The sequence below is a fragment of the Capra hircus genome, chromosome 19, assembly GCF_001704415.2.
Source record: "Capra hircus breed San Clemente chromosome 19, ASM170441v1, whole genome shotgun sequence".
Lineage (NCBI taxonomy): Eukaryota > Metazoa > Chordata > Mammalia > Artiodactyla > Bovidae > Capra > Capra hircus.
Window position 1 is genome coordinate 60,918,608 of NC_030826.1, and position 20,915 is coordinate 60,939,522.

The 20,915-nt window shown below is 50.2% G+C and overlaps 1 protein-coding gene across 2 annotated transcripts; it reads right to left on the reverse strand.

The window, feature by feature from the left end:
• PRKAR1A (protein kinase cAMP-dependent type I regulatory subunit alpha) lies at positions 189 to 20,598 on the reverse strand. Of its 2 annotated transcripts, none has more exons than XM_018063935.1 (11): positions 20,492 to 20,598; positions 17,129 to 17,308; positions 12,410 to 12,580; positions 7,697 to 7,788; positions 7,463 to 7,524; positions 6,683 to 6,729; positions 5,680 to 5,838; positions 4,959 to 5,019; positions 3,811 to 3,932; positions 2,828 to 2,909; positions 189 to 2,528 (listed from the first exon to the last, which is right to left on the reverse strand). In XM_018063935.1, exons 2-11 carry the CDS (start codon positions 17,300 to 17,302, stop codon positions 2,356 to 2,358), a joined length of 1,143 nt encoding a protein of 380 aa, XP_017919424.1. In that variant the 5' UTR covers positions 17,303 to 17,308; positions 20,492 to 20,598; the 3' UTR covers positions 189 to 2,355. The 2 variants fall into 2 exon arrangements, with proteins under 2 accessions (XP_017919424.1, XP_013828084.1); XM_013972630.2 differs by lacking the exon at positions 20,492 to 20,598 and adding an exon at positions 20,127 to 20,468.

Below are 20,915 nucleotides of genomic sequence, written 5' to 3' on the forward strand. Positions count from 1 at the left end.
AAGGGTTTTAGATTCACTGACAAACTGAACTGGAAAACACTGAGAAGAAACATATTCTTTCGGTGATCCCCTCATCCCCTAATTCACAATAAATTCTCATCCTTGTGCACTGGATTTGGATTCAGAGTTTCTGGGGGAGTGGGGATGGAGAAGAGAAGCAAAGGAGAAAGGGAAGAAAGACTGATTCGTTAAAGGATTATTTAGTCTTTTTATTACTTGACCCACTGTTGAGACAATCTATAGCAAAAAGAAGAGAGTATATTAGCACACACAGTATAACCGGACTCGCAGCCAGCAAACGATGCGGAGCGGCCCTTGGGCGGCCCACAATGTCCAGAGCAGGAGGTTTCACAGGCTCCCTTACCAAGCCCAGACAGGATGGCTGCTGAAGCTCAGGATGTCCACTGAGACAGACGATGCCACTGCGATTCCTCATATGCACCCAGACTGCACAAAGGGAAAGCTCAAAATGTGAGCACTCTTAAATTCAGACTTCAATTTTCTTAGATTAAAAACTAAAAAAGGGGTAAACAGCAAAGCCAAATGACCTAAGAGCAAAATTCATTTAGGAAGCATCGTGGCCATCTAAACACACATGAACGTGACCATATACATACAGGAAACTGCAAACGCATGACATTCTCAAGTACAGTTTTGGCGTTTAAACAAAGATCAAAGTAAGCTTTAAGCTAACCAACAATTTTTAATATTTTAAATATAAAAAGGCAGCTAAACACAAAATACAGATCAAAAATCCTCATTGAGTATAATTTTGAAAAATAAAAAAGTTGTAATAAGGTGGCTTTCTATTCCACTCTAAAAGGTAAATAAAATGTTTCCCAGATTTATACTCCAAACTAGTAACAACCTAAAAACTGTTCAAATCTGTGAAAAACATGTACCATGACCAATTTAATGACCCAGGAAAGGGTAAAAAGGGATTAATAATTGGAGCCAGTTGCATACAGATGGGGAAAGAAACGCTTGCAGTCATTCCCAAATATACCCCCCACGTTGCGTTACAAAGATCACAAGGCAAACAAGAGTGCCCACATTACGGAGCTGTGAGATGCTGTTTAAAAACAGGTGAACAGTGGGGCTATCACTGGTGCCCAGGGAATAGTTTAGCAACACAAGGTTGAAAAGGCTGGAAAATACTGAAAGACAGTTAAGACTCAAAACAAGTTTACACAGAAAAGCCTCCCAGGGAATAAAACAGGGGAGAGGGAAGCAGAACTTCTCAGCAGGATGGCCTCTCTGACGGACGTGCAACAGACACGTCCTACTGCACCCCCAAGCCCCATAAAGTCTAGCGGATTTAAAGCGGGGCGAGGGGTGGTGGCGGTGCTGAAGCAAGTAAAGAACGCCCGCCCCAGGCCCCTGCCCCAGCGAGCTCGGGGCAGGGTCCCGACACTGAGCTGCCTGCCCGTCGCCCCGTTAGCAACACCTCTTCCCTTTCACATCGACATGGAGTATATCTTTCCTGGAGTCAGGGCTTACAGGGCATAAGAGATTACCATCCTGGAGTCACCTGAAGGGTGTACACTAACCAGAAACTCTGAGTTAACAGCCAAGAACGCAGACCTCGGATTCTCATTATCAATTCGGCACCTGCTGATGAGCATTTGGCACTGGCTGGAAAGAGGAAAGTCTAAGGAATCTGTGAGCTGAGGCATCTGTCGTTCAATCAGAACTGGTATCTGTGGCTTATGATTCGGTGTGAAATGCAGAAAGCAGGGATAGACAGCCACACCTCGATGTGCTGCAGAGCTGAAGAGGGAGCCTTAACCACCAGAGACAAACAGAACCAGGCCCTCAGCCGACAAATACAGATTCTTATTAAACAAGAAAAGACCTGGTCATATCACAGCAACAAGGGGCTTCTCCACCCTTAGGCTACTTTAACTACAGACAGATGTCCTGCTACATGAAGGTTCTTCTATACCTGTTCTTCCTAATCCTCAGAGCTTCATGAGAAAGCATTTATTCCATAGGGACAGGCGGCACACATGGCCACAGTCTAAAGAACGCGTACAGTAGCAGAAGGCGGGCGTCACTTCAAGGGAAGCTCGCACTGCCGCCTCAGCCCCCAGGTCCCTCGGTGGAGCGGGGTCAGCCCTCGGCAGACAGCGAGCGGGCTGGGGGCGCGGCGGTGGTGGCTGGGGGGCGAACACCAACACTGCACAGAGAGGCGGGGACAGCCAAGTCTTCAGAGAACCCTTCTATTTATTTAGCTGTGTGAGCACTCAGTAATGCTCCAAAATAAAAACGGTGCCACAAAAGCAACTTGAACAGAAGCCGACAGGAAGCTGCGGTGCCAGGGGCCGCGGGCGCTGCGCGGGGCCGGGGCGGGCCTCACACAGACAGGGACACGAAGCTGTTGTACTGCTGGATGTTGCGCTTGAGGATGTCGGAGCACGGGCCGAGGACGCGCTCGAACCGCGGCCGGTCCAGCTTGACGCACTTCAGCGGGCCGCGGGCCACCACGGTGGCTGCACGGGGCCGGTTCATCAGCAGAGCGATCTCGCCTGGAGGGGAGAGGGGGCTGAGAGCGGGCACACTCCCGGAACGCTTTCCGAGAGGCACCCTGAGAGCAGAGAGAGACTTGCCCAGACCACACGACATCCAGGCCACACGACATCCGCACTTCAGAAAAACCACCGAACGACAGACCTGAGACAGTAATGTAATTCTTAACTGAGTCAAGGTCAAACGCTCTGAGCGCCAAGCAACTGAAGTGGGCACTGAAGCACAGGAGAAGGGAGACAGGCGCAGGAAGGACCGCGGCGCGCGCTGGGCAGGGACGTCACCCCGCGGGGCCACTCACCGAAGTAGTCCGAAGGGCCCAGCCTTCCCACCTCCACAAACTCCTCGTTCTCTGAGCGCCGCTGCAGCACCGCGGCCGAGCCCTGTGATGGGACCACCAGAGAGCGAGACACGTTAACGCGGCCCACGCCCAGGGGGCACGCCCGGCGCCCTCTGCGACTTTAGGGCGCTGCCAAGAGAAGCAGAATTCAGCAGCTGCTTCAAATCTTCTGTGTTCATGTGATGGAGAGGACTGGAGAGTCAGCACAGGCGTGACCTCCATCGCCAGAGTTCCTGCTGGCGGCACTTCACATCAAGCCAAGGGACCGCCAGGGTTTGGACTGAGGCGAGAAACTGCGGGAGGAGGGCCAGACCCAGGCACACCGGCTCTTCATGGACACAGGTGTACGTGAGCGACACCCCAGCTCCTCCAGGTACTGTCCCTGCCTGCTGCCTCACAGTGACAAGAGTTCTGTCTGCAACAGAAATGCCAGGGCTCAGAAGAGCCTGGACATGCTCCTGCCTGGCCCTGCTCACTAAGACGTCCTCAACCCCAGGCTGGAGAGATACTGGCAGCTTCTCCTGACCCCCCTCACAGCACATACCAGCTGTGTGGGTCTCCATGTCCATGGTCATGAGCACATAAAACACAGGAAAACAGAGAATTTAAAGACCTGAGCTGGGCCCTTTATTGCCTAACAGCCCCAAAGCATGATTTTAACAAAAGTGTACATCACCTCACAGTCTGCACGCTGCTGAATGGCAGAGCTCTGTTCGGCCTGTATAAGCAGGATTAATTTAAGTAGATCTGAATCTGGCTAATACCTCCCACAATTCTGACTTTCACTTAAACTCATTTAAAACTTGGTGGCCTAGCAGAAAAACAAACATCAGCACTTCAAAGGGAAGGACGGCCTTCACCTGAAACTGCCAGGCGACCCTAGAAGAGAAGCTGCGGCTGGGGACCAGCGCCCCCTTCCCCCTCCGGGGCTGCCCCGTCTTTACCTCCAAGATAATGAAGAACTCATCACCCGGCTCCCCCTGCACCACAATCTTCTGCCCGTCTTCAAACTGGACTGGTTCCAACGCATCGGCTACCGTGAGGCGCTCCCACTTGTCCAGAGATTCTAAAAGGCAGATAGCAAAAGAGTCTCTCTATGTTATTCGGTACTGCTAAAAATTTCAAAGCAAAAAGTATGGAAAGTCAACTGAAACACTCCAGTGTGGCTCAGATTCAACTTGGCACCTGTCTTCAACTAGCCCTCTCTCAGCAACACCCCGTCACGTGCAAATGGCCCACGCACCCTCCTGAATCCAGGGGCCCAAGAGCCAAGCTAATCTACACCAACTCATCCAGTGGGAAAGGAATGAAAGAGTGTGATCATTAAGTATTGCCAGAGACTGCCATCGATGCAACTCAAACCTGCAATTATACGACCCAAAGAGAATCTGTTCCAGAAATGCAGAGAAATAACTCAGATTTATTTACAAAACCAGTAAGAGTAACTAAAAAATAACCTATGTTCCCAAAGGCCAAACTAACACTCAAGACACTAGAGGTAATCATCTCTGAGAAAGGAAAGCAAGGGCACGAAGCCAAGTCACTGTGAAAGCAACGACCCACGCGGCCGTGTGAAATCCACCACGCCCTCCACGAAGAGCAGCTTGTGACAACGCCTCCACATCCGTGCCACAGACCCCACAGCAGCACTCCCAATCACGCTGCTCTGCATTTCCCCAAACTCTAGCATTTTTTCAGAGAAAGCCAGCAAATGACACCAAACCTTTCCACAGAAGAGACACATTGTTGGTGACACTCACCTCCCTGAACTGAAAAAACTCACTGACAGAGCAATGGACACCCAGTCCCGGGGGTAACCAGCCATCCACGGTCTGGAGGACAGGTCCAGCCTTCCTATCCTTCCAGGAAGAATCAGTAGCACTTATTTCTAACTAAGAGGTCAGCCATCCACTAGCAAATTAAACACAAGTTGAAATTACTTCTTAGCCAAACTTCAGTTTCACATTCCCGTGCTTTTTGTGACTGTGAAAACATATTGATAACTCAAGCCATTTTTATGAAACAGAATCTACTTCCTTAAGCATTACTAACACTTCAATTTAGCGATTCTCCATGCAACTTCCCAACTTACCTAAAATAGACACTTTACTAAGAAACTCCTCATACATCTTCCGCTTTCTCAGCGTGCTTCCCTGTAAATGAAAAAAAGAAAGTCATATCTCTAAACTGTGTAAATCACAGAACTCTGTGGAGTAAGAAATGTTGTTTCAGGTAAACTGACAGCAGTTACTCAAGAGCTTGCTTGTTTTCTCCTGCTGGAGACGGTAAGGTCTGCATTGAATAAAAAGCTCTTGGTAACTTGCTCCTAAAAGGAACACCAAGTATATGGCCAAAGAATTAATCAAATACTGAAACATCAAAAAAGCAAATTATCAGTTCTGCAAAAAAAAAAAAAAAAAAAGCCCAAGTAAAGCTGAGTATACTTCCAGCTTAGGGTCCTTCTCCACAACCCCCATCCTCCACAGAAAGGACTCAAACTGCTATCACAGAAAAGTCAGCACAGCGTCCATCAAGCCATCCGTCTGTGTGAAGACTGGCCAAAGGGAGATGCGCTGACCGACAGAGACAGTTCCAAACATCAGCTGACCACTGCACACACACCCTGTGTCTGTCTCCCGTATCATTTCAGCCAAAGTTCTGTTCTAAAAGATCTCTGTCGCAAACGGTGTAACGGGTAACGCTAAGGTCAAGCATTCAACCGTCACAAGCATTCCCATCTTCCCGCGGTGGCACTGTCGAACGCGAGTCACACAGCCTGGACGGTGGGCTGCACCCACTCGCACGGGTCTCACCATGAGGATCCTTCTGTAGCTGTCCCGGTCAATGCCCCACAGCTTCACGTTCGTCTTGGCCTTGACAGTGGCCGCTCGAGGAGTCCCGTAAATCAGAGCAAGCTCCCCGAAGCTCCCTCCTTCCCCAACACTGGTTGCCCATTCATTGTTGACATAGACCTAAAATACAAAAGCGCTGGTTATCTCTACATACACAAGTATATACGGATTAAAAACCCACACACTCTTTTCAAAGATCAGAATCCTGAGCTCTGTTGTAGAAAATAAGATGTTACCTTTCCGGACCACAACAGGGCAAAACACCTGACTTGTGACAAGTCAGACATGTCCAGAGTGCCTATGACACAGCTGGCCTAATTATCTGGGGAGAAAAAGGCCCTCAGCACGGACGGTGAGCGCAGTGACCTAGGCACTGGCGGTGCTCCTTGCGTGTTTACGAGGCAAGAGGAGGAGGGGGCAGAAGAGGCCAGTCAGACGGCATCCCCGGTGCAACGGACATGACCATAAGCAACCTCCAGGACAGAGGAGGACAGGAGAGGCTGGCACGCGGCAGCCCACGGGGCTGCAGAGTCGGACACAACACAGCCACTGAGCAGGTGTATTTACAGAGCTCTGTGCCAGGCACTGTGCTGGTCAGCATTTCACTGCTGTGCCACTGAGTTTTCTAATGCTCTTATGGGAGGGACAAGATGTATAGGACAGAGGCTGTACCAAGTCTCCCGGCTGATGACCTGTCGAGACCCCCGAGCTTATCCTGCAAAGCAGGCACACGTGCCTGAACTGCCAACCCAGCAAAAGTTCCGAACTGTACATTCAGCCAAAGAAACTACCTTTAGAAAGTTTATGTGTCAGTAAAAATGGCCTTTCTTGGTGTCAGTGAAACATCTGGCAAAAGGAATCTAACATACGAGGATGCAATAGCCCTCAGGCCTCTCAGAAGCAGTAAGTGACAAGCTGACTTTTAAAAGAGTCTCGACATATTTTTGCTATTATTAAATCTTACGTCCATCTCTCCTTGGTCAATCACGTAGAAGTTATCCCCTTCATCACCTAAAAGTGAGGAGAGTAAAAAAGTCAGAAGCAAACTATAAATTAAAAAAGAACAAATCAAACCAAAAGGTCCAGCAATATATTTTACAAGTCATAAAACTGACCAGATCATCAGCCATCTCACACTGAAGACGCCTCTGAAAAATAACTTAAGCAAGCCACTTATGTATAGAAATGGTAACTGCTATGTCATCTAAAACAACAAATAAGATACAATAGTAACAATGTATCACCCTGTCACTAAAAAAGAAAACACATGGCTTATGAAACCCCATGAAGATACTGAGACTAAATAAGAAAGGAAAGAGGAATACCCAAAGCTGAGCTCCATGTCAGTGTGTGTGGGCAAAGTGAGAGCCAGCAGGAGGGACAGAGCCTTCCACAGAGACGAGCTCGGTGAGCAAGAGTCTGAGTGTGGCTCACTCCCTGCTTTATCTTCCTCGGACCCGTTAACGATAAATATAAAGCATACATAAAACCTATGTGGCCCTGGAATTCCTTACAAAGTGAAAATGCACGAATCTTCTTTAACAGTCACTATGAACCAGACTACACTGACAGTAGGGAAATAGTCCCTTAGGCAAAGTGTGCCTTTTACTGTTAGCTGAGACGATTTTAATTAAAGAAATAAGAAAATCCAACAGTATACCAAAAGGAAGATGGTAGGCTTCAAGAGGAAAAAAAACTCCACAACTTTAACACTAGCACTGGCCATAAAAGCGGCCACCCTTACCCTGCTGAATGACCGTCTCTCCAGCAATAAAGGAAACCGGGAACATGGCGTCAAAAATGTCACTGCAGGGAGAGAAGGCTTCGTGTTACAAAACATTAACCTTAAATGTCTGTTAGTTAACCTTAGAGCTTCCAGATTTTCAGCCTGGAGTGGCACCAGGTCACTTTAAAACTTCCAACAGTGAGGCAGCTAGTTTGGGATCCCAGCTGTACCGGAAAAAAAAATATCACCTACCTTCTCTCGTTATCATCCAGATGTGAAAACAGTACGTTCTTTTCAATGGCTTTAGCTAAAGCAGCCATTGTCTTATAATCTTTCGGTATAACCTAGGAAAGAGCAGAAAGCCCAATGACCATTCCATATGTTCCATAAACCAAAACAACTTCATGACTGAAACCAACATTTCAATTAGATGTCAAGCTACCTTTGGTATTTAGACAAGTCTGCTTTGAGTTCAGTTCAGTTGCTCAATCGTGTCCGACTCTTTGTGACCCCATGAATCGCAGCAAGCCAGGCCTCCCTGTCCATAACCATCTCCCCGAGTTCACTCAGACTCACGTCCATCGAGTCCGTGATGCCATCCAGCCATCTCATCCTCTGTCGTCCCCTTCTCCTCCTGCCCTCAATCCCTCCCAGCATCAGAGTCTTTTCCAATGAGTCAACTCTTCGCATGAGGTGGCCAAAGTGCTGGAGTTTCAGATTTTGGAGTTTCAGATTTTGTATCATTCCTTCCAAAGAAATCCCAGGACTGGTCTCCTTTACGATGGACTGGTTGGATCTCCTTGCAGTCCAAGGGACTCTCAAGACTCTTCTCCAACACCACAGTTCAAAAGCATCAATCCTTCGGCGCTCAGCCTTCTTCACAGTCCAACTCTCACATCCATACATGACCACTGAAAAACCATAGCCTTGACTAGATGGACCTTAGTCGGCAAAGTAATGTCTCTGCTTTTTAATATACTATCTAGGTTGGTCATAACTTTCCATCCAAGGAGTAAGCGTCTTTTAATTTCATGGCTGCAGTCACCATCTACAGTGATTTTGGAGCCCCCCAAAATAAAGTCTGACACTGTTTCCACTGTTTCCCCATCTATTTCCCATGAAATGATGGGACCGGATGCCGTGATCTTCATTTTCTGAATGTTGAGCTTTAAGCCAACTTTTTGACTCTCCTCTTTCACTTTCATCAAGAGGCTTTTTAGTTCCTCTTCACTTTCTGCCATAAGGGTGGTGTCATCTGTATATATAAGGTTACTGACATTTCTCCCAGCAATCTTCATTCCAGCTTGTGTTTCTTCCAGCCCAGCGTTTCTCATGATGTACTCTCCATAGAAGTTAACTAAACAGGGTGACAATATACAGCCTTGACGTACTCCTTTTCCTGTTTGGAACCAGTCTGTTGTTCCATGTCCAGTTCTAATTGTTGCTTCCTGACCTGCATACAGACTTCTCAAGAGGCAGGTTAGGTGGTCTGGTATTCCCATCTCTTTCAGGATTTTCCACAGTTTCTTGTGATCCACACAGTCAAAGGCTTTGGCAGAGTCCATAAAGCAGAAATAGATGTTTTTCTGGAACTCTCTTGCTTTTTCGATGATCCAGTGGATGTTGGCAATTTGATCTCTGGTTCCTCTGCCTTTTCTAAAACCAGCTTGAACATCAGGGAGTTCACGGTTCACATACTGCTGAAGCCTGGCTTGGAGAATTTTGAGCATTACTTTACTAGCGTGTGAGATGAGTGCAATTGTGCGGCAGTTTGAGCATTCTTTGGCATTGCCTTTCTTTGGAATTGGAATGAAAACTGACCTTTTCCAGTCCTGTGGCCACTGCTGAGTTTTCCAAATTTGCTGGCATATTGAATCCAGCACTTTCACAGCATCATCTTTCAGGATTTGAAACAGCTCAACGGGAATTCCATCACCTCCACTAGCTTTGTTCACAGTAATGCTTTCTAAGGCCCACTTGACTTCACATTCCAGGATGTCTGGCTCTAGGTGAGTGATCACACCATTGTGATTATCTGGGTCGTGAAGATCTTTTTTGTACATTTCGTCCGTGTATTCTTGCCACCTCTTCTTAATATCTTCTGCTTCTGTTAGGTCCAGACCATTTCTGTCCTTTATCAAGCCCATCTTTGCATGAAATGTTCCCTTGGTATCTCTTTTTTTAAAAATTTTTATTTTCCTTTTACAATACTGTATTGGTTTTGCCATACATTGACATGAATCCGCCACGGGTGTACATGAGTTCCCATTCCTGAACCCCCCTCCCACCTCCCACCCCATCTAATTTTCTTGAAGAGATCTCTAGTCTTTCCCATTCTGTTGTTTTCCTCTATTTCTTTGCATTGATCGCTGAAGAAAGCTTTCTTATCTCTTCTTGCTATTCTTTGGAACTCTGCATTCAGATGCTTTTATCTTTCCTTTTCTCCTTTGCTTTTCGCCTCTCTTCTTTCCACAGCTATTTGTAAGGCCTCCCCAGGCAGCCATTTTGCTTTTTTGCATTTCTTTCCCATGGGGATGGTCTGATCCCTATCTCCTGTACAATGTCACGAACCTCCATCCATAGTTCATCAGGCCCTCTATCTATCAGATCTAGGGCCTTAAATCTATTTCTCACTTCCACTGTATAATCATAAGGGATTTGATTTAGGTCATACCTGCATGGTCTAGCGGTTTTCCCTACTTTCTTCAATTTGAGTCTGAATTTGGTAATAAGGAGTTCATGATCTGAGCCAGTCAGCTCCTGGTCTTGTTTTTGTTGACTGTATAGAGCTTCTCCATCTTTGGCTGCAAAGAATATAATCAATCTGATTTCGGTGTTGACCATCTGGTGATGTCCATGTGTAGAGTCTTCTCTTGTGTTGTTGGAAGAGGGTGTTTGCTATGACCAGTGCATTTTCTTGGCAAAACTATTAGTCTTTGCCCTGCTTCATTCCGCATTCCAAGGCCAAATTTGCCTGTTACTCCAGGTGTTCCTTGACTTCCTACTTTTGCATTCCAGTCCCCTATAATGAAAAGGACATCTTTTTTGGGTGTTAGTGCTAAAAGGTCTTGTAGGTCTTCATAAAACCGTTCAACTTCAGCTTCTTCAGCATTACTGGTTGGGGCATAGACTTGCATAACTGTGATATTGAATGGTTTGCCTTGGAGACGAACAGAGACCATTCTGTCGTGTTTGAGATTGCATCCAAGTACTGCATTTCAGACTCTTTTGTTGACCACGATGGCTACTCCATTTCTTCTGAGGGATTCCTGCCTGCAGTAGTAGATATAATGGTCATCTGAGTTAAATTCACCCATTCCAGTCCATTTTAGTTCACTGATTCCTAGAATGTCTACGTTCACTCTTGCCATCTCTTGTTTGACCACTTCCAATTTGCCTTGATTCACGGACCTGACAATCCAGGTTCCTATGCAATATTGCTCTTTACAGCATCAGATCTTGCTTCTATCACCAGTCACATCCACAGCTGGGTATTGTTTTTGCTTTGGCTCCATCCCTTCATTCTTTCTGGAGTTATTTCTCCACTGATCTCCAGTAGCATATTGGGCACCTAATGACCTGGGGAGTTCCTCTTTTGGTATCCTATCATTTTGCCTTTTCATACTGTTCATGGGGTTCTCAAGGCAAGAATACTGAAGTGGCTTGCCATTCCCTTCTCCAGTGGACCACATTCTGTCAGACCTCTCCACCATGACCCGCCCATCTTCGGTTGCCCTGCAGGCATGGCTTGGTTTCATTGAGTTAGACAAGGCTGTGGTCCTAGTGAGATTAGATTGACTAGTTTTCTGTGAGTATGGTTTCAGTGTGTCTGCCCTCTGATGCCCTCTTGCAACACCTACCATCTTACTTGGGTTTCCCTTACCTTGGGCATGGGGTATCTCTTCACGGCTGCTCCAGACAGCACAGCCGCTGCTTCTTACCTCGGACGAGGGGTATCTCCTTACCGCCGCTGTTCCTGACCTTCAACATGGGAATACTCCTCTAGGCCCTCCTGCGCCTGCGCAGCCACCGCTCCTCGGGTGGCTCCTCAGGGTCACCGCCCCTGGCCTCGGGCGCGAGGTGACTTCTCTTGGCCGCCCTGACCTCGGACGCGGGGTGTCTCCTCTCGGTCGCCGCCCTGACCTCGGACGCAGGATAGCTCCTCCCGGCCGCCGCCCCTGACCTCGGACACGGGGTAGCTCCTCTCAGCCGTTCCTGAGCCGTTGCAGCCTGGCACTCTAGGCCGCTGCCCCTGACCTTGGACGTGGGGTAGCTCCTCTCAGCCGGGCTCAGTGCGCCAGCTCGCCGCAGTTAAGTATTTTCAACACAACACTCTCACACTATCTCTGACCCACAAATACTGACTTTGAGTGAACAAATACTAATTAATCCCCTTTGTCTACAACTAGGCCTGCACTGAAAGGCTGGTATTTGGTTCCTAGTCAACAACCAAAGAAACAAACCAAAATCACCTTACCCAAGGTCACTACTGAGACACACCTAAGCGTTTTATGATAACTGGTCATCTTCTAAAGTATGAGCATGTACTGTTAGTCTCAGAACCTCTTGCCGGCCCAATTATCTTCCCCCTTCAGGCTAATCGCGTAACTGGAAATGGCAGCCTGGCTCTCAGAAAGAGCCAATGGAGATGAACGACGCTTACAGAGCAAAAGGTCAAAGGCCCCCCATGAATGAGAGGACGTCAAAACCTGACACCACAATTCAAGACAAAAAGTACTGCTGGTCTTTCACTGCAAAACACCACCACGGAAAAGAAAATCCCTCAAACTCAAGTACTCACTGTTTCATAATCACTACAGATACTTCCTCTGATGGCCTATTATTGCAGAAACGTGCTCCCCAGTACCCAGGAACGGCGCAGGATGGAGTACAGCCCACTCCGTCTGTGTTTACTACTGGGAACAGAGCACGTTCATCAGAGGAGACACTCCCGAGTGCAGGTACCTTCCGAACATAGGACGCGGCATCCTCCTCGGTGTAGACCTCAGCGCTGATGGCCCCGCGTCGCCGCCGGCCCTTCACCACGGGGTTAGGGGGCGGCGGGGAGATTTCATCCTCCCGCGAGTCTGCACGGCTGCCTGCTTTCTGCAGGTTCTGGATCTGCTTTGCCTCCTCCTAAAAAATTACAAGTTTATAAAATGAGACCCTACATTGGTGCTCTTTACTGGCGTTCTCCTATTCTAACGCCAGTCCTTCTCAGTCACTGCAAATCTCTCCATATCAACGTGAAAGTTAAAGGGCAAAGGCCAACCAAGAACGGGAGAAAACGGAGAGTCGAATTTGAAGAGAAATACTCTGAAAGGTGATACTGCTCCTCAGATGGTGATAGACGCGATACTAACAAACAGCCACTGGCACAAGGGCACGCAGCACGCACAGAAGAGCTACACACGCACCACGGCCGCAAAGCGACCGTCATCTGCAGGCACTCAGCGGCGATAAACTGCACAACAAAGCCTGGGAGATGGGTGTGAGCCCCCTGCCTCGCCCACGCACGCCGGTAGGAACAGCACTCCGGCACAGCAGTGACACAGCAAAGCCCAGGCCGTCAGGCGACCCCATGAGCTCAGCCCGAAGCCCGTGGACCTGCCATGCCACATCACACGAGGCAAGTGGAACACAGAACCAGCGCCAGAGAGTGCTGAGCCTGCGGTCTGCATGTTCAACAGATAACACAATGGGATGGGAGCCTGGGCTCCACACCGGCCCTGACAGAGCTGGAAGCTTTCTTTACAAAGGGCAGGGCTGACACTCGGTTTACCTGCTTTTAACAACTGATTAAACCAATCCAAATGAAACCAAGATCAACCGTTTAACAATCTTATTTTTCAGATCTAGGGCCTTAAAAAGAAATCCCCCTCAGGTCTGCAGTAGAGAATGAGTTATGACTGACGCCAAACCCGAATGAAACAAGCCGAGAACGGCGAGCTATCACCTCCTCATTCGTGACTCACTCTCCATTCTTTTCCTAAATCAGCCTTGAAATTCTAAATGACAGCATTTACTAATTATTTCTGAAAAATTCTGATAAAAAAGAATTGAAGGAGGTGGCGGCTTTTTCTCCCGCCTGGTACTCAGCACTGCATCCGGCATCAAGACAAAAAACACACCAGTGCAGCAAGAACCATCTAGAACCACCACCACTGAGGCAAGAACAGCACTTATTTCTATCAGGAGACTTGTGACCGATGGTTTTTTTTTTTTAATTTTTGGAGGGAGGAACCAGCTTTATTTTTCTCATCTAGACTTTTCAATTAAAAACACCAGTAACAAAGGCCTATAACAAAACTAACATGAATGTATTTGCATATTCACATGCATGTATGTGAAATTACAGATACACAGAGTTGTTCACTATACCAAAGCTTTTCACAGCAAAATACGGGAAACCACCACAATGGTCATCAATGTGGCGATTAAGTAACGCCCATAATTAACGAATGTCCATACAATGGGACACCACGCACACACCAGACACGCGTGTGCACACGCCCGCACAGGACGGGACTCGGGCGGCGCTCCAGGGAGACAACGGCTTAGGAGAGACTCTTCATTGTCCTGCTGATCCATGGGCAAATATGTAACCAGATTGTTTTTAAAAAAATTTTCAAAGAAAACTCACTTGTCATTCTGGTAATTATAGTAACAGGTAAGGTTTTTCTCATTCCATATTAACAGAGAACTTTAAAACTCAAGTCTCCCCAAAGTTTAAAGTTCAAGAGCATAAATGAAAACACAGATTCTACCCCCCCAAGATTTGTCATTGATATTTCACAAAAATTCATGAAAAATCTCACAGGTAACCCTTCGCTTGGAAGTACCGTCTATCTAAGGGAGGTTTTACTGTCTTAGACGATTCTGAAGTGCCAAGAGCGCTGCGGTCGTAACAATGCTTCCTGGGTTTCCAGCCTCAACAGCGCTCGATGTGTCCTGATCCTGACGACGCAGAGCCAGGGCGGAGGTCACTCGTCTCTCCCGAGCATCGCGACACGTTCTCACACCCTTTTGCGCGCTGCTGTCGTTCTTCAGGGTCCTCACTCCTCAAAAGAGCCCTCCCAGTCCACCTACTGTCAGGGCATCCCAGCACACTAAGTCCTGATTCTGGCCCGCGGCTCACTCAGCGTGTTCCCCCCATCCTCCCTGCCCTGACATCCATTCTTCCCAGAGGGTGAAGCCAGCGTCCCAGCCCACTGACGTGGGGTTTGGTACGTGGCCTGTTCTGCCACGCCACGCCCTCCTGTGAGGCTGCACTCTGGCCCCTGGAGCCTCTGACCACTCTGCCTTGAGAAAAGCATGCCTTACACACGGCTGCTCCTTCCACTGAGCCCCAGAACAAGACATACGCAGCCAAGACAATACGGGCCGAGCAGAGAGTGCTGCACACGCACGGCCAAGTGTCAGGACATCTGGAGTAAACCACTGAGGTGCGGGGGGCACGAGGTGCTGCAACAGAAGCTGGTCCCTGGGTGGCCTCAGCCACGTTCCCTGACCCCTCGCTCAGCTTTCCTGCTTCCTCCCTAAAATGGTGACAGTCACCAGCCTCACACGTTTGAAATAATGAGCATTTGCAGAAGGTCAATGGCTCACACAGCACCTGGCACACAGGAGGCACTCCATGGTCAGAGCCATCACAAAGCCTCTCATCCACTAGTTGGCAAGGTTCACGTGAACACACACGCAAGAGAGGACTCGGATCACAAACGACAGCCTGAAGGGAACTGCAGACGCTTCACTGGACCAGCTGACAGGCTTCTGGGGCATCTCTTACTGAGCAGTTGCGGGAACCAGAAACATGAGCCCTGGTTAGCACGGCAAAGAGGAGACAAGAGTGAGCCTGTATTCTCAGACATACGCCTCAACACCTAACGTACAAAAATGACCTGTTCCACAGCTGAAACCCCAGTTTCTCCAACATCCGCTTATCTTTAGTCAACCCTGGCTAAAGGAATGGATGCGAGTGAACAAAAGCCCACGAATTACACAACAGTGCTAAGCTGTGCCTCCTACTCGGGGCAGAGAGGCCGACACACATCACACCTAGAAACCCCACGTGCACAGCGACGCCTCTCAGGGTCCTTCCTGCTTCCCCTGCAGGCAGTGCTCCAGCAGGGCCATCAAAGCGCAGCCCTGAGGCAGCACGGCACCCACACTCCCTACAGAAAGACACACACTGCGTGCCTCGCCCACCTCGTCCGCTCAGCGGGTGGCTGCTACTGATGTACAGAGAGAAGAGGGATCACCTTACGGTGACAGGTGACCGACTTCAGAACCAGACCTCCAGGAACGTACTTGACTTCCAAACAGGGAGGGAAGGCCCACAGCAGCCTGGTGCTACAGCGCTCCACTACCAGAAACCGCTTAAATAAGAGAAAAACCAGACTTTCTACCACAATTCCAAGACACTAAGGCTACATTCACTGGGACTGGTTAGGTTTTCCTGTTGTTTTTAATTATTCTAATCATGGTACTAGACACCAATTTCAACAGCTTTCCAAGAAAATGGGAAAAAGGGTCCAATCACTGAGCCACCCAAACATTTTTTGAACATTAGTAAAACAGATTCTTTTACTAATTATGCTGATTGAGAAGCTGTCCAAACCAGTGGAATACAGTATAAAAGTTTCTGCAATACAACTAGATAATTAACAATCATACACCTAAGAAAATGCCTCCCAAGTGGTACACTGTCATTATGAACCACGTCACAACTTCAATATGCATTAAGAAAATCTGTAACTTTACCCTGCTGAAATTTCAGGAGCAAATCAAACAAACTACTCAAAACTTTTAACAATCCAGACTTTCTCATTCATCATTTTTTTGAGGGGACTGAACTAAAGCACTGACCTTGAAGAAAAATGACCACTGTGCTTAGAACAGCACATACCCCATGCTTAGGTCCCACTGACACACATACAATAAGGATGAACAATGAGTAAAAACTCAATCTCTTTTTTCTCAAGAGAAAACAAGTCCTTACCAGAACTGTAAATAAAGTAGAATTCTGACAGCCAGCAATCTTGCTCTCTCTGCTCCACAGTCGATTTATGTTGGGACATATCTTACAATAAGACACACTTGGACAACTCAGGGTTTCTAAGATACTAGTCACAAGCCAGACTTGTATGCTCCAGTACAGTGATTTCAAACGTAGGATAAAGCCTACAAGTTTACTTGTTTTGCTGAAGAAAACAGCATTAAATGCTTTCAAGTACTGCAGAAGTTCTCAATTCACGCCACTGATGTACTATTTTTATTTTTTAATTTTTACTGCAGTATAATCAATTTACAGTCTTGCGCCAGTTTCTGCTGACCAGTGCTGTGCTACTTCCAATCAACTGAACCAACTCAGTTATTTTATTTGGTCCTTTTTATGTATTAATTAAAGCAGTTACAAGGAACTGTGGCTGGAAAACCTGCTAGCCAAGAACACTGAGCATCAGAGTGGATGTGATAAACCCCACTGGTCACAAAGCCACAAGTCACTGCAAACGCACTGACTGCCTCTGTTCCCTGGAATTCTATTTTAGATGATGATGATGATTATAAATGATTATTTGGTCAGAATTCCTTTTCTTCCCAAAGAGAGAGCTCGGCAACACGCTCCAGCCTTGCACTTAACAACTGTGAGGGTCAGCTCTCTCGCTCCCCATTCATGCTCACCTTCTCCAGCTTCTCGAAGTACTCCCTGAGGAAGGCCATGGGCCTCTCGGGCCGCGCGGTGCACAGCTGCACGATGGAGTCCTTGAGCAGCGCCTGGATGTTGTGCTTCTGGACATAGAGCTCGCATTCCCGGAGGCTGCGCTCCTCCTCGCTGGCGGTGGTGCCGGAAGCCATGGTTCACTACAGAGAAGACACAGAAGCTCGGGAAAGCTGGTCACAAACAGCAAACGTCAAGCTGGCCTTCGACTTAACAAACTCACCAGGCAACCGATTCACAAAGATTTCATTCTCACTAGGTAGATTTTTTAAATTTTAAAACAGGGAGGTGAGGGCTAGGGAGTGAAGTATGAAGAGAAGGCACATTCTGGCAAGGCAGTGCTGCACAGGGCCCAGGCCTCGAGAGGCACCGACTCGGCCGGCCACCGGCTCTCCCCGGCAGGGGCTGGTGCTGGTGCTGAGGAGTCAGACAGGCCCCCAAGGGAATTTCATTCAGTTCTCTTCTGCAAAGGGATCCTGGACATGGGACACGTGTAAAGGGCAAACAGGACAGAGAACTACAAGGCACGGCAGTCAGCGCTTGGTGAAAGCAAGGAAGCACCAAGAGGACCGTCCGACGTCCCCTTCACATAACCTGGATCCCAGGGGAGCAGGCCGCTCTCACCTAGCAAACCACCCAAGCACAGGCTCTGATCAGCCAACACAACCAAAATGGTTTAAAACACAAAAGAAACCCGGATGCGTAACAAAGGCAATTTTTAATCCCAGACTCTTTGTACCGGATGCCAGCCTTAAATGGTAACACAATTATCCACTAGTAAAAGGGAAAATCTTATACATTATTAATAGAAAAAAAAAACCACCATATAAACACCTTAACAAGTAAATTATAAAATATTTGAATAGGGAAATGTTAAAACATCAAGTTTTTAACTCACATGAAGACTAAATAGATAAACTACACCTTCTGAATTTTAGAGAGTTTAAAGGATTCGATGTGAAAGTAAGCTAACAGATGCAGTAATGGGCGGCTAACCGGAGCCTGGAATTGGAAGCTCACTGACTCAACAAAAGAGTCACAAACTGTTTTCCTTCCTAATTATCATGTAATTAAGATCAGAAGATTAAGGTAAGGTCCTCTCCACTCCGCAAGAGAATTCAGTACTAACCCACGTTTTCCAAATACAACGCACACAAAACCAATGAGATCAAACTAACTTTCAAAGGACAAAGAAAGAGCACAGTGAAGAGGGACAGTGCTGTGCTGTTACTGGTTTAGTTCTGACAGCTTTCATGGTAAAGGTCAATAACTAATTAACAGGTCAGCAGACTGATTAACAGACCAGGAGAAAGTTTGTAGATACCTGACAGGCACATAAACTAAAGGGGCCACAAAAAAGATTCCTGCTGCTCCTTCAGAAACACACACACACACACACACACACCCACACACACACACACACACCTTTTAGATTTACACCGCCTCTTTTACAGGTCAGACAACCATATCAACTGAAAATACACTTCAGGATTTTCTGCATTAGGAAATATATCGTACTGAAAGACACCAAAATCAGTCAATGAGATCTGTGTTTCAAAACGTTGTGGGAACATTAATACATCTTTTCAACTGACCAGAGAAACCATTCAAAGGTCAGGTTTGTGGTAGACATGACTGAGTCCAAGAGGTGAAACTGGTTTTTGGTTTGCAACAATTTAAAAGACCAAAAAGAGGACACTGGAAATTTGGCGGCATATTATTAGAAATGCCCCAGGATTGATGCGTTCATCGTGTGAACCCCGGAAAATCCCTATTTCATGGTCTTAATTTCTTCACGGACTGTAGACTCACTCTGCACTTCTACTCAGTTCCGCTGCTGCTGCTGCTAAGTCGCTTCAGTCGTGTCCGACTCTGTGTGACCCCACAGACGGCAGCCCACCAGGCTCCCCCGTCCCTGGAATTCTCCAGGCAAGAACACTGGAGTTGGCGGCCATTTCCTTCTCCAATGCATGAAAGTGAAAAGTGGAAGGGAAGTCGCTCAGTCGTGTCCGACTCTTCGCGACCCCATGGACCGCAGCCCACCAGGCTCCTCTACAGCCTACAATGTAGCTCTCCCTCGCCCCCCGTTACTCAACTGATGAAAAACGGACACCGCATTGTGTCTCCTAAGAAAACACTGGGATTCGCTCTTCTGGAAATTCAGTTGTGACATTAACACAACGCTGTGTCCAAGGGATTAGATGCGAGGATGTACGTCAGACCCTTGGAGAAAATCGCTGATTCAGGCCGCGGCCAGGAGCCCTTCCTGGGGGTCATCCTCGGGGACCACGGAGACGGCCACTCCCGCGGGCGCCCCCCGGCGCGGACGCGCGCGCCCCGAGCTGGTGGGGGGGCTCCCGGGGACCCCGGACGTGCGCGGGGACGTGCCCTTCGCGGCACTTGGGCCGCGGCCGCGGGAGGGAGGGCGCCCCTCTCGCTCCGGTCGGAAGGCCGCGGGGAGACCCCGAGGCGGGCAGCGGGGCGGGGGAGGCCGGCGAGAGGGGGCTGACGAGCGCGGACCGGCCGGGGAGGCGGGCGGCGGCCGCCGCGGGGGCGGGGCGGGGCGGGCGGCAGGCCGGGACTGACCGGGAGCGCCGCGGGCGGGCGCGGAGGCGGCCGCGGGCGCAAAGCACGGCCCCCGCCCCCGCGGCGGCCGGAAGGGCTGGGGCCCCGCGCGCCCCGCGCCGCCGCCCGTGTGGGGGAGGGCGAGCGCGGCGGCGGGGGCGGGCCCGCGCCGGGAGCCGGGAGCCGGGAGCCGCCGGCGCGGCCCGGGGCGCGGACGCCGGGCCAGCGCGGGGCCCGCGGCAGCCGTGAGGACAGGCCGCGCGGGCGGGCGGCGCCGGGGGCGCGGCCGTCCCCCCGCAGGGCGCTCCCCGCGACGCCATCTTGGGTCGGCCCGGCGCCCCCGGGCGGGCGGCGGGCGGCGCGGCGGGGCGCGCCGGGGCCCGCGAGCCCCCTCACCTGCGGACGGGCGGCGGCGGGCTCGGGCTGCGGGCTCGGAGACGGCCGGCGGGGCTCCCTCAACGACGCCCTCCCGGCCCCGCTCCACTCGGCGACAGCGGCTCCGCAACGGCGCCACCGGAAACGGCCGCGCCGCAGCCAATCAGCACCCGGCTGCTGACGTCAATGCGCCTCGCTCTGGCCAGAGCCGTCGCCCCGGCAACCTTAAAGGGGCAGCAGCCCCGCAGGCGGACCCGCGCCCCTCCGCCACCCGGAATGGTCCTCCGTCTGCCCTTGTTTCGGTCCCAGCGCGTCCCTGATTCGCAGCCCCCGGCGCGCGGCCTCCGGCTCGGGGCTCCCGTCGCCCGTCCCCTGCCGCCCCTCACCTGAGCCCGTCCGGACGCCGCGAGCACCCGGCTGCTCCGCGGGCTCCCGGCCCCTGTGCGCGCGGCGCGGCAGCTCGCGTGCCCGTCCCGCGCTCGCCCAGCGCCCTCACTCCGGCCGCGCGCGCCGCCCGCGCCTTTTCTCCGGCCCTCCGCGCCCGCCCCCGCTCGGCCCCCGTGGGGCGTCCCGGGGGACAGGTGGGCGGCTCCGCCCAGGGCCCAGCCGAGGGGGCGCGGGGCCGGCGAGGGGGCTTCCCACCGCCTCCGGCGCGGGGGAGGCGGCAGCTGCGCCGGGGGCCGCGCGCGGGCGGGTGCGGGCCGCGCACGCCCGCCGGGCATCCGGCGCTCGGGGCCTCCGGGCTGCGGCCGACCATCCGGCCCGAGAAACCCGAGCCCGGCCAAGTGGCCGCTCGGCAGGTCCGGCTGC